The sequence below is a fragment of the Mustela lutreola genome, chromosome 14, assembly GCF_030435805.1.
Source record: "Mustela lutreola isolate mMusLut2 chromosome 14, mMusLut2.pri, whole genome shotgun sequence".
In the NCBI taxonomy this organism is placed as follows: Eukaryota; Metazoa; Chordata; class Mammalia; order Carnivora; family Mustelidae; genus Mustela; species Mustela lutreola.
In genome coordinates, this window is record NC_081303.1 from 35035304 (window position 1) to 35049207 (window position 13904).

The window sequence follows — 13904 nt, forward strand, 5'->3', positions numbered from 1 at the left end:
TGTCCCTACATACATATTTCTAAATAACATTCATACCCTTCAATAAACCCTGCTGTGTATTATAGGTATTAAGAGGGTATGCAATATACACATGTTGTTTACATGGAGCAGTGGCCTGGACAGTTCTTTGGGATTCTTTCTTTTGGAACGTTCAGTTAAAACTGAACAATTTCTTGACTATATGGTATAAGTCTGGCTGCTAATTTTCTGCCTGCTATTCTAGCTGCTTATACTAATCATGTGAACTTTTTTGTGTACCTGTTGCCTACAGAAAGTTCATTATGTCAAGAAATGTATTTTTCTATACATTTTGATAATTAGAGAGAGCAAGTTGTGATGCACATTTTTAACATAATTTTGTATCTGTAATTTTCATAGCTTCTGCACAGTATTTAGTATACCTTTACTGCATTTAATAGTTTATAAAGATAATAGTTCCAATAAAATAACAGATTTTTAGATATAAAAGAAACCTTGAGTATCTTCTGGACCAGCTCCATTATGTCCAAAATTGAAACTTAAGAATAAATTCATAGATACCCTAAGAATCAGAGAATGGTATTTTCCCTCAAAACGAGGGCACACATACTATACTAAATGTTTTTTAAACGGGTGTCTTTTTTTCCATTTTTAGGAAGCCAGAACAACCACGTGTTTTGAAATACCTACAAAAGGAAATTCTTCTGTTACAGAAACATTTTTTAAAGTATCCCAACTGTTAGTTGTTAGCTGATTTCCCAAAGTGTACACAATAATGTAAATAGTAATAACGACACCTCAGAGTTGTCACAGAACAATTAAATCTTCTCACAGTGCATTATGTACCCATCTGAGAACCAACTAAAAAGGGAGGAAAAAACCAAGTGATGAAAGTAAACGAGGTAAGAAGATCAAGTAGTTAAGAAAATGCAGAGTCTCAAAGGACATGAAAGCTTTTGTGCCTTTTGCAGACTTTAGCCCCTGCCCTAGATTTTGACTCAGAAACATTAAGAAAACTAAATGAAGTTCATTTACAACAGGAAATGCTTGTTCCTCAGTTCAGCTCACTAATGTTGCTCTTCTAAGAAGTCAGACAATTTTTAGTGTCTTCCACTCAATTAAGGCAATAGATTTATAGAAAACAAATTACAAAAAAAGCAACTTGGTCTTTAATTTCAGCTGCAGGTTAAAAAAAAAGTGAAGTCTCAATGATTCATCATTCCCATTCATCAACCAATATCCACCAAATCTTTTCTGGAAACTCCAAGTTCTGACAAGCACTGAGTTTTTTTTCCCACAGGAACTCAGGTCTATATGTCTCTGCTCCTCAAAAAGGCCCTGAGCTTTGCCAAGCAACAAACTGTGGGAAGTAACACCTACATTAGAGGGTTACGTCAACCATTAAATGACAGCGCATGTGAACTACACATAGGCACTTCATAAACCCTAGTCCCTGTCCTTCTTTTTTAACTAGACTTATTATACCCCACTTTTATAATACCACTCTCCTGTGATTGTCACTCAGTTGCTTCCACTAGGAATGCTTGTGTTGTCGGAACTCTATACTCCTCATTTTTGTTACCTGGGCATTTAGCATAGTAACTGGTACAGAATAAGGACTCAAGTGAGTCAACCATATTGACAGTGTCCATTCATATCTGAACCGAATGGTATGGAAGCAGCAGAATGTAGTAGTAAAATGAACATTGTTCCACTCACCAGGAAACCTGCCATAAGCAGTTTACTTTGGGTAAATCACTTAACCTCTCTGGACGTCATTTTCTCCCTTGTGAAATTAGGGGTTTGGGTAAAATCATCCCCAAACTCCCAACTCTGAAATTCTATAATTATATGACTAGGACTCTAAATAGTCCAACAGTTATGAGGGCCTAGAATTCAAACTTTTGTAATATGTGAACTTAAAGAAGAGCCCTAAAAAGAGAGATTAAAGACAGAAGGAGAAAGCCAAGAAAGTAGTAAATGATAACATTTCAGGCTTGATTTTATTTCCTCACATTAAACAACACTGCAGCTGCAGACTCTCCACTGTTAGCAGCGGATGCCATTTACTTATTCTCAACCTGTGCCAAGCGCGGTGTTAAATTCTTTATGTAAATTTTATCATTTCATCTTCAGGAGAATTATACAGGATAATTACTATCATTATGACCAAGGAAACTGAGGCTCAGCAGTAGGACAAAGTCACTCTGGTTGGAGCTGGATGCCAAAGCCTGCCATTAAGAGTCCATGTTTCTAGATATCTTTTAGCTTTCAAATTCTATATAAATAACTTCACTGCTACAAACATCTAAGTGTTGACCTCAAACCAATAATAAGAAGCAGTGACTCACATGGTACTTTTCTACACCAAAATATACCTCCTCTTAGTTTCCTAAGCATCCTAAGTCTTAACTGCATGCACTAATTTGAAAACCGTTGATGATTACAATTATCTTTCTAGTGTGCTACTACCTTTAAAATTATTAATTTGCATAAAAATGATCGGTTGTTTTAAATTTGAATTTCTAGGTTCTGTAACATTTCATCAGGAATATACGAACTACATTATAATCTAAGCCACTTCCTAGAACAGAAGATCTTGCTTTAATTCACTTTTTATTTTTTCCCAGTTCTATGAAGATATTGCATTGTGATATCTTGGCCTTTCATAAGAGTGAAAGTAAAACAATTTGGGGTGAAGAATTATTAATGAATAGAAAGCCTAGTCCACTTATAAGAACTAATTCCTAATATTATCCAGAAGGAATTTATAGATTTTATTTTATTTTATTTTTTTATTTGACAGAGAGAAATTACAAGTAGTTGGAGAGGCAGGCAGAGAGAGAGAGAGGAGGAAGCGGGCTCCCTGCTGAGCAGAGAGCCCGATGCGGGCGGGACTCGATCCCAGGACCCTGAGATCATGACCTGAGCCGAAGGCAGCGGCTTAACCCACTGAGCCACCCAGGCGCCCCAGAAGGAATTTAGAATATAAAGAAAATCTCTTTGTTCTATCACAATGCATAGTCCAACTAAAACCAACTAAAAGACTGCTCCTCTGGAGAGACTTCTTGAGTTTATAAAATACATAGAAATCAATAAAAATGATACCAAATTTATTTCATGGTCTGCCACTAGATAACAAACATCAAAGAGCCAATTCTTACCTTTTATAAGGAGAAAGAAATGCTAAATAGTCACAATTAAAAATTTTGTTTCAGTTAAAATGTGCATATTCTCCATATCCATCAAGATTCAATAAATCTTACTTACTGATTAGATTTATTGGAGTCTACATAGTAATAATGGTAAAACATTAAAAGGAAGATTATAAAACATATTTGATTTCAATGAGCTCTTAATCAACTGATATACCTAAACAGCATACACATATTATACGCATAATCACATATAATATTTATGGACGCATACACATATTTCTATAAATAGATGTACACATAAATTCATATGTAACTTCACTCCTCCTTAGCTGAATTACCATATTTCAGTAATAAAGAAAAAAATAGAAATCAATTAAAGCTAAAAAAAAAAAAAAAAGAAAGGGCTATATTATAACATTTTTTCTAAGCATTACTTAGAAGTTTAAAAATATGGAATTAAAATATAAAATTGGTTTTCCAAATGTGATGAAAATAATACTTAGGAAACTAACAGAATCTTAAAATAAATCAAGCCTGCAAGGTAAGGTGCTTTTGGGACTTCATTTTCCCTTCTGGGAGTTATGCAATAATCACGGTATAGTCAAGACCTCCGAGACAGAAATCAGTAAGGAAAATTAATGTAAAGGTGGCCATTCGCAGATCTCCTAACACCACAGCCTGAAACTCCCTGGTATTATTAACAGATAGACTCAGCCACAGATGAAGTAGCTAATCAGCTTTTCAGTTAGGCTAATCAATAGCCAACCTACACAGGGTTCTTGGAATCTTTTGTTCGAATGACAAGGCTGCTGCTCTTTCTGAGCAGTCTTTGTTGGACTGAGAAAGAGAGAAAAAGAGCAAGGGAATCTGCAAGAAGCTGTCAATGACAAAAGGGCAAAGAGTGGGAGGGGGAGAGGAGCATGAGGAACAGACTCAGGGAATCAGAAATCAGTCTACCAGAAAGACTCCAGGTGATAAAAGGAGTGAAACAGAACTCATACAAAAGAGAAAGACCAAAAAACCAAAGGGACAAGAGGATGGGGAAAAGGGAGAATGTGAAAACAAAGAATTTACACAAAACAGTAGTGTTAGGAAGGAAGGGATGAAAGCGAAAATGCAAGGCAGTGGCATACAATATAGCTTCCTTGCTGAGAGTGTGAACTCCAACTTTAAATTCCACACGGAGGGGTGGGTGTCTGGGTGGCTCAGTCAGTTGTGTCTGCCTTCAACTCCGGTCATGATCCCGGAGTCCTGGGACTGAAAGCCCCATCTCTAGCTCCCTTCTAAGTGGAGAACCTGCTTCTCCCTTTCCTTTTGCCCCTCTCCCTGGCTGGGCCCATACCACCCCCCACCCCCCAACTCTTTCTCTCTCTCTCTCTCTCTCTCTCGCTCACTCAAATAAATAAAATCTTTAAAAACAAACAAATAAACTTCCCATGAAAGTTCCTTAACTTCTTTGTGCCACTCCCCTCATATAAATGAAGTGATCCTCACAAAACATTACACAGGGCGCAGTGCTGAGAGCACAAAAAGCACTCATTAATATTCATTATTATTGTTTCTGATAAAAGGAGAAGAGACTGCATGTAGGTAATTGTGATGTGGTGAAAATATGATGGAACGGGCTGGTAAAGATACCTACAAGTAACCAGAAGTTTCTATTTATACTCAAACAGAATTCCATTAAAAAATATTAGAAGCCATATAGTAACTTACATATGTTGCAATCTGTGGTTCACCTTTGGACATGCCTTATGGTATGGCATGGTGGAAGTAAGCAGAGAGATACTGTTCTGCAATATGTATGAGTGTACATGTGTGTACACACTGGAGAGAACTGATAAAATAGATATACCATGACTCAGAGGTACAAAAATATAAAAATAACAGTTCTTTTCTACAACATAAGTAATTTCGTTCTTATGCATCCATTTCTTCTAATAGTGATAGGTGCACTACAGTTGAGAATTGTTAAAAAATTCAGCAACTAAAAATGACTCAAGCTTTCTCTGCGGAATCACCATGGCGGCTGGGACCCTGTACACATATCCTGAAAACTGGAGGGCCTTCAAGGCCCTCATTGCTGCTCAGTACAGCGGGGCTCAGGTCCGCGTGCTCTCCGCACCACCCCACTTCCACTTTGGCCAAACCAACCGCACCCCTGAATTTCTCCGTAAATTTCCTGCAGGCAAGGTTCCAGCATTTGAGGGTGACGATGGATTTTGTGTATTCGAGAGCAATGCCATTGCCTACTATGTGAGCAATGAGGAGCTGCGGGGAAGTACTCCTGAGGCAGCAGCCCAGGTGGTGCAGTGGGTGAGCTTTGCTGATAGCGACATAGTGCCCCCAGCCAGTACCTGGGTCTTCCCCACCTTGGGCATCATGCACCACAACAAGCAGGCCACAGAGAATGCAAAGGAGGAAGTGAGGCGAATTCTGGGCCTACTGGATGCTCACTTGAAGACGAGGACTTTCCTGGTGGGCGAACGTGTGACACTGGCTGACATCACAGTTGTTTGCACCCTGTTGTGGCTCTATAAACAGGTCCTGGAGCCTTCTTTCCGCCAGGCCTTCCCCAATACCAACCGCTGGTTCCTCACCTGCATTAACCAGCCCCAGTTCCAGGCTGTCTTGGGGGAGGTGAAACTCTGTGAGAAGATGGCCCAGTTCGATGCTAAAAAGTTTGCAGAGAGCCAGCCTAAAAAGGACACCCCACGGAAAGAGAAAGGTTCTCGGGAAGAGAAGCAGAAGCCCCAGGCTGAGCGGAAAGAGGAGAAAAAGGCTGCTGCCCCTGCTCCCGAGGAGGAGATGGATGAATGTGAACAGGCATTGGCTGCTGAGCCCAAGGCCAAGGACCCCTTCGCTCACCTGCCCAAGAGTACCTTTGTGTTGGACGAATTTAAGCGCAAGTACTCCAATGAGGACACACTCTCTGTGGCGCTGCCGTATTTTTGGGAGCATTTTGATAAGGATGGCTGGTCTCTGTGGTACGCTGAGTACCGCTTCCCTGAAGAGCTCACCCAGACCTTCATGAGTTGCAACCTCATCACTGGAATGTTCCAGCGGTTGGACAAACTGAGGAAGAATGCCTTTGCCAGTGTCATCCTCTTTGGAACCAACAACAGCAGCTCCATTTCTGGAGTCTGGGTCTTCCGAGGCCAGGAGCTTGCCTTTCCGCTGAGTCCAGATTGGCAGGTGGACTACGAGTCATATACCTGGCGGAAACTGGATCCTGGCAGCGAGGAGACCCAGACGCTGGTTCGAGAGTACTTTTCCTGGGAGGGGGCCTTCCAGCATGTGGGCAAAACCTTCAATCAGGGCAAGATCTTCAAATGAACATCTCTTGCCGTCGCCTAGTTGCCTGTACCTACCCTTCGGGGAGATGGGGGTCATTAAAGGAAACTGAACATTGAAAAAAAAAAAAAAATGACTCAAGTTCTTCTATTTAAAGCAATCTCTTTCAGATAAAGTCATTCAATTAAAAATTAAATCTTTTCTTTCTTTTTTTTAATTGTGTTATGTTAGTCACCATACAGAACATCATTGATGTGGTGTACCATGATTAAAAATTCAATCTTTTTAAGGAATCCCTGCACCTCATCTTCTTTCTTAGGATGGTAACTAGTTAAAGGAGGAGACTGAGTTGTCTCATGGTCATGGTGGAGGGGAGGTGAGTGCTGATTCACATCCTATAGGCCAGGCAGTTGATTGGCTTTACCTGAGACGTCTGCCATTCCACCTAGTCACTATGTGCCTTATGCTCATGTCTACTCAGATTTTTGCCAGTCTTATGTAAATTTTTTTTAAAGATTGTATTTATTTATTTGACAGACAGAGAACACAAGTAGGCAGAGAAGCAAGCAGAGAGAGAGGAGGAAGCAGGCTTTCTGCCGAGCAGAGAGCCCAATGGGGGACTTGATCCCAGGACCCAGGGGTCAAAGGCAGAGGCTTTAACCCACTGAGCCACCCAGGTGCCCCAGAGTTTTCCCAGTCTTTTTGGCTGACCTTGCTATAGCCTCTGGTTTCAAGGACATCTGGTTTTGAGGTCCAGGTACTCTCTAGCATATATCCTCCATTAATGGGTTTTGGCTAGTCTACCAGTGCTCTTAGAATTTCTCTGTCCCTTGAGAGACAGCTTTCTCAAGCAATCCTGGTATTCTCAAATTCTCTCCTAAAGCTAACTGGTTTCTGTGTGTGTGTGTGTGTGTGTGTGTTTAAATTACCATCACTATCATCAATACTTCCCTGTCTCCTATTTTCAGTTTTCAGCCTCTGAAAAGGTATGTAGGGCGGGTAAGAACACGGACCTATGGCTCTTCTCAGCACTGGACAGGATTTCTTCTTCTGGTAGCAGAAATTGCCTATGTGTGTGTGTATGTGCGCGCGCATGCGTGTGTTGTGTATAACATACATATACTCCCGAGTCTTTTTTTTTTAATATGCCGTTGCTTATAATGAAATTATGTACAGATTTTCAAATTTTGCTCTCAACACATACTAAGGAGCTTCTAGAATTTAAAACGTCCTTATTTCTCTCAGGAGATCCAGACTGTCACGAGTATTGCTCTGGAGAAAACAAGCTGCACCAGAACAAACCCCAACACATTTAAAGCTGTGCGCTAAGAGTATCAGACTTTGACCCAGCAATTCCACTTTTAAGAGTTGATGGTGTTGATAAATTCATGAGTGCAAAATGCTGTATTCTCAGGGTTATTCACTGCAGCATTATTTGTTAAAGCCTAAGATTAGGAACGGAACTGTTCAAACTGATATGGCTACTAAAGCTGATAACAAAAAATGAGGCACTTTTATATTTCCAGTTTGGAACTACAGCAAAGATATTATGTGAAAAAAGCAAGGTGTACAAGAACGTAAATTATATAGCATTTGGATACATAGAAATGAACGACAGAGAAAAAGGGTGGCGATGTACTGGGGGGAAAGAAGGGAAGAGAGATTTAAATAAAATTATATCCTCTTGTACCTTTTAAATTTTATTACTGTACATGTATTTCACATCAAGAAAATAATTTATTAAAAAAAAAAAAACAGCTGAAAAAGAAACCCTTGAGACTGCAGCTATTCTCCTGAAATAATGCATGCTAATGACTCCAGGGGTGGATGGGGAAGCCCGGAACAATAGGAATGAGGGAACACTTGAAACAAAAATATATCATTTTACTATTCCCAAAAGATTCCTCACATCACCATAGAAACTAGGCAAAGACTCATTCTGAAGCACTTCCATTCCATGAATTTACGGGACCGGAAAGAAGGTGAACTGGAACAATGAGATTTCATGCTGCATGACTCAGCAGGAGCCTGGTTTCCATCACACACTCACAGGGTAAAAAGAGTCCACGGACTGAAGGAAACACTCGCTACCAGCCTCACAGTCCCTGCTGGAGGGTCCCACATACTTCAAGGAAGTCAGCAATTTCCTGGGGCAATTCAGCTCTTCTAATAAGAAGATGAGGGGTGGGGGTATGCCCGGGGGGCTCAGTCATTAAATGTCTGCCTTTGGCTCAGGTCATGATCCCGCATCAGGCTCTTTGCTCAGCCGGAGGCCTGCTTCTCCCTCTCCCACTCCCCCTGTTTGTGTTCCCTCTCTCTCTGTCAAATAAATAAATAAAATCTTAAAAAAGAAAAGAAAAGAAAAGAAGAAGAAGAAGAAGAAGAAGAAGAAGAAGAAGAAGAAGAAGGGTGGAATAGGGTGATAAATGCTAGAAGAGAAACTGTTTCCTCACCGAAGGTGTTTTCCTTGCAGAAACGGAGCGTCCCTCGGTAGGCAGGACTCGGCAAAGATGTATCATGCATGATTCACCCATGTCCCCCCATCTTGGATTGGTTTGTGTACACACCAAAACCCTCTCCCTTTTTCTTGGCTGTGAAAAGTTATGTCCTGCAGCCCTTCTTAGCATCCTAAGTCTCAGGATAAATGAAAGCCACCGTGAAGGCAGAGTGAGCTCAAACATGGAAAAGGAGGAGAAAGCGAGAAAAGTAGCTTAAAATGATATCCTAGAAGACCAAAGATTTTGGCTGCTAGGAATTCGTTCTATTAGTCAATTTGAAAGTTGACAATATCAATGAAAACCAAAGAAATAAATTAGATTTATTAACTTGAATCACCCAACCTGGAGGCAAAACAATCTAGTGGTTAAGATGCTGAAACCAAATTAAATAGGCCCAAATCTCCAGAAATCATTTCATTTCACATGGAAAACCATGAAATTATAACTACTGTGTAGACGTTATCTCAGAGGAACTTCTCTTCCTAATAAAAAAAAATAGCAACAATAATAATTCAACTGCAGATGAAATGAACAGAGCATCAAGGTCTACCAACCATTCTATGGTGCTTTAAATAGCAGCAAAACAGAACAAATTTTCTTCCCAACCATGTCTTATCTTATAAAAAACAGCATCTATTGGCCCAAGGGAAAAACAGTACATCAACACAAAAGTAGCCTGGCTGAAGTTGGCTGGGGCTTTATCTACAGGAGCCCATCAACCAACATAAGCCCACTTAATTCTACATAAACCCTTCCAAGCCTCCAACAGAGTATTATTTTCAAAAGGCAAGAAAACAGATCAATGCCATTTTCTCTCTAAAAAATAAAAAAATTATACACAATCAATGTTCTAAATATGTGCTCTCAAAAATACTAGACTCCAATGTAGAAAAGTCACAGAAGAATAAAATTATTTCTTGAAAAATAATACCTAAGTATAAAATGGCAACTTCTAGATAGTTTTTAAATTCAAATATAAAAGTGAAACAGATTAAATCTGGGGATTAAATATCAAGCTTGAAGTCTGGATAAACTTCAATAGTTTACTTAAAAGATTTTACTATTAGAGACTTCATTCTGCCTATAAAACTATTATTAAGTTTGGGGCACCCAGGTGGCTCAGTCGGTTAAGTGTCTGCTTTCGGCTCAGGTCATGGTCCTGGGATTCTGGGATCAAGCCCCATGTTAGGTTCCCTGCTTGGCAGGGAGCCTGCTTGGCGGGGAGCCTCATTTTCCCACTCCCCGCACCTTATCCTCTTTCTCACTCTCTCAAATAAATAAATTATTTTTAAAAAACTATTATTAAGTTTAATTCTGGGTAGGGTGATGGACATCAACAGATAAGCAAAGAATCTGAAAACAATACTTTATACCTACTTAAATTGAACATGTATTTTTGACACATTTGATATTGCTCATGAATGCCATTCAATAACTATTTAACAAGTATACGCTAGAGCAAGCTCTGGGAATGCAATAACGAGCAAAACAGATAGAGTCCCTGATCTTACAGAAAGCACAGTCTAGAGAGAAAGACAATTACATGGGTAATAATGCTAGAGTGTGTTAGGGCTAAGACGGAAATACAAAGTGCTGTGGGAACACAAAGTACATAGAAAAGGGGGAGAAAGGGTAGCAAGTGGTTAAGGAATTTGAGAAATCCTTCCCCATTTAACATTTAAACCAAGATTTTAAGGATCACTAGGACTTATTCAAAAGGAAAAGGGAAGACACCTCCACATAAAGGAAACATTATTTCTAAGAGAGGAGGGAAGAATATAGTGCAATTATGAAACTAAAATAATTCATTTTTTAGGAGAACGAATAACATACTCCTTTCACTCATCAACTCCATTCATTAAATTAATATTTACTGAACTCTGATAATGTTAATTTATTTACAGCAATTCACAAAATAGAGGCCACCGCAGTGGCCCAGTCCATGTCATAAATCAAAATGTAAGTCAGCCTGCACTTACGGGGAAACACCTCACTGTCATGAAAACCTAGAGTACACCACTACAATCCTCCGACTCCGCTTTAGCTAGCTTTACCAAGCCCTAGAAAAGAGGGCCTGCTTGTCTCACAGGGAACTACGACCTCCGAGCCAGTCACGCCCTGTTTCTGAGTAGCCTCTTCTAACAATCCATAAAACTAGCTTTTACCTCAAATCCCTCCACAATAGAGTCCACTGCTTGTGAGGCATGGTACTCCTCCAATCCATGAACTATTTTCCTCTGAACAAAGGACATCAAACTTGTAAATGAATTGTTTTATTTTTGTCATTTGATGTCTCCCCTTATTTAGCAGTCCTGTTTAACAAGGGAGGTATCTTTATTTTTTTCAAATTATAAAGCCCAAATAAAAGGAATTTTTTCCTTCTGGATGGATACATCCAATGTGGGCTCTCTCTCAATGGTCTCTATCTCTCTTCCATGACATAGAATTCCTTTGAAGAACAACCAGAAAAGAAAAATTCTGTAAAACTGAATAAATTCCCTCTGACGGTTAACTGATTAACAACCTTAATTCCATCTGCTACCTTAATTCCCCTCTGTCATGTAACTTTACATACAGGAAGGTTCTGAGGATTAGGACATGGATATCTTCAGCAAGTCATTATTCTGCCTATCACAGCACACAACACAAATATTCAAGGTTACAGACTACACCCAGCATTGAGGAAGCTGCAATGATAGCCTCTTCCCTCCTGTGATTAGTATCTGCTAGGGTAGATAAGAAATTTGTACAAAATCACACTGTCAAGGAAAAAACTCATCCTAAAAGTACTTCAAGTAGGAACTGGATGAGAAATGAGAAAATGAGATAGAAATGAGAAAGAATATTTTTAGCTCAAAGGGAAGATGGCATATGAAGGTCTTAAAGCCCTGGTAGGATCTGTAACAGGAAGAGATAAGTATGGGGTGATATTTCAGGTGGGAGCTTTGTGTATCTAACTGGAAGGAAGATTAAAAAAAGAAGAAGAAGAAAGATGACACATTTAACAAGTCCCAGTGGGGGGATTAAAGAACACTCAATGGGAAACAGTAGGAACTGAGAATTTCACAGAGAAAGTGGTCAAAAATTCAACTGTGGCAGAGATGAAGAAACACAAAGGGAAAAGGGCCACTGGGGTTTTAATTAATGTATCACTGGAGATCTTCAAATAAGCACCTGGTCAAGTGCTGGTGGCCGGAGCCAGACTGCAGCTCCTACAGAGTGGGCTGCCAGCAAATGTAATTTTTTTTTTTTTTTATAAATCTACAGTTTTAAAAAGCAAAATATTTTTTAAAAAGAAATTTGAGAGGACAGAAAGATAAAAGGTTTGGTAGTCCCCTGTGTGCCAAAGGGAAGAAGTCAATGAAACTAAACAGATAAAGAAGAATTAGAATAAAATATCAGATAAAAGACTCAGGTTGCGGGGCACCTGGGTGGCTCAGTGGGTTAGGCCTCTGCCTCCAGCTCAGGTCATGATCCCAGGGTCCTGGGATCGAGCCCCACATCGGGCTCTCTGCTCTGCAGGGAGCCTGCTTCCTCCTCTCTCTCTGCTTGCTTCTCTGCCTACTTGTGATCTCTGTCAGATAAATAAAAAAAAAAAAAACCTTAAAAAGAATCTATTCTAAAACTTTTGGGGAAATGGTGAGGCAAGATTCAGCTAACCTTGTTCTATGAACAGACTATTGGGTTACGTCCCCTGAAAATACTGTGCCTTCATTCTTACCAGATTCAAATATGAAATTTCCTGGGAAATCCCACAAACAAAATCACACAGGTCCTCAGGCAAAATCAGAACTCCAACAGAAATCCTACAGTAGTAACTGTCACCCGTCAGAACGTAAGAAAATAAAAACTAAGTTTTTTCTCAAGGTTTTCCTGAGGGGTTCACTTTAGAAGAAATATATATTGTTTGAATTCTTAGGCTATGGGCTTCGAGAGTCTGTCCTAAATCGATGACAATAAAAACATGTGTTTGCAGAGCACTGGAACAACCTAATGATTTAAAGACACAAATTATTAAATGGGGATCACAGACTCTATAAAGTCACATCATTAAAATAACTGTCTCTCTTAGAAGATAGGCCAAAATAAGATTTCTTAAGAATTTCTGGCAGAATAAAGGGGAAAAAAATGGAAAAATTAATAACAATTTTCATTTTCTAGTAATTTTACTTAGTAAAATCAACTATTTTTTAATTATTACTTAAATTCAAATTAACATATAATGTATTGTTAGTTTCAGAGGTAGAGGTCAGTGATTCATCAGTCGTATATAACACCCAGTGCTCATAACATCACATGTCCTCCTTAATGTCCATCACCCAGTTACCCCAACCCCCTCCACCTCCCTCCCTTCCAGCAACCCTCAGTTTATTTCCTATGATTAATAATCTCTTACAGTTTGTCTCCCTCTCTGATTTTGTCTTGTTTTATTTTTTTCTCTCTCCCCTATGATCTTCTGTTTTGTTTCTTAAATTCCACAATGAGTGAGATCACATGATACTATCTTTCTCTGATGGACTTATTTTGCTTAGTTCAGCATAATACCCTCTAGTTCCATCTACATCTACATTGCAAATAGCAAGATTTCATTCATTTTGATGGCTGAGTAGTATTCCTGTGTGTGTGTGTGTGTGTGTGTATACCAGATCTTCTTTAGCCATTCAGCTATTGATGGACATCGAGGCTCTCTCCATAGTTTGGCTCTTGTGGACATTGCTGCTATAAACATTGAGGTACACATGCCCCTTTGGATCACTACATCTGTATCTTTGGGGTAAAAACCGAGTAGTGCAATTGCTGGGGTGTAGGGTAGCTCTATGTGAAATCAACCCTAAACTATACTACCTATTAATAAGCATCCATAGAATATTAGAAAACATCATTAATCCCTGAATACTTATAAAATGTAGAGCACTACCTTTATGACAATCATCATTTCTAACTGTGATTAATTTGCTCATTTCATTAATCTCAA

At 39.3% G+C, this 13904-nt stretch overlaps 2 protein-coding genes across 5 annotated transcripts in view; one reads left to right on the top strand and one right to left on the bottom strand.

Annotated features, from left to right (window-relative positions):
• The window catches only part of RABGAP1L (RAB GTPase activating protein 1 like), a 776623-nt gene that overhangs the window by 446704 nt on the left and 316015 nt on the right, over nucleotides 1-13904 (bottom strand). The window lies entirely within an intron of this gene.
• LOC131814786 (elongation factor 1-gamma-like) lies at nucleotides 5135-6564 on the top strand. The gene has a single exon (XM_059146076.1). It carries the CDS (start codon nucleotides 5160-5162, stop codon nucleotides 6471-6473), a length of 1314 nt encoding a protein of 437 aa, XP_059002059.1. The 5' UTR covers nucleotides 5135-5159; the 3' UTR covers nucleotides 6474-6564.

Bases quoted from the DNA above. Each gene is read 5' to 3' on its own strand.
- LOC131814786 (XM_059146076.1), top strand. From the start codon at position 5,160: ATGGCGGCTGGGACCCTGTACACATATCCTGAAAACTGGAGGGCCTTC.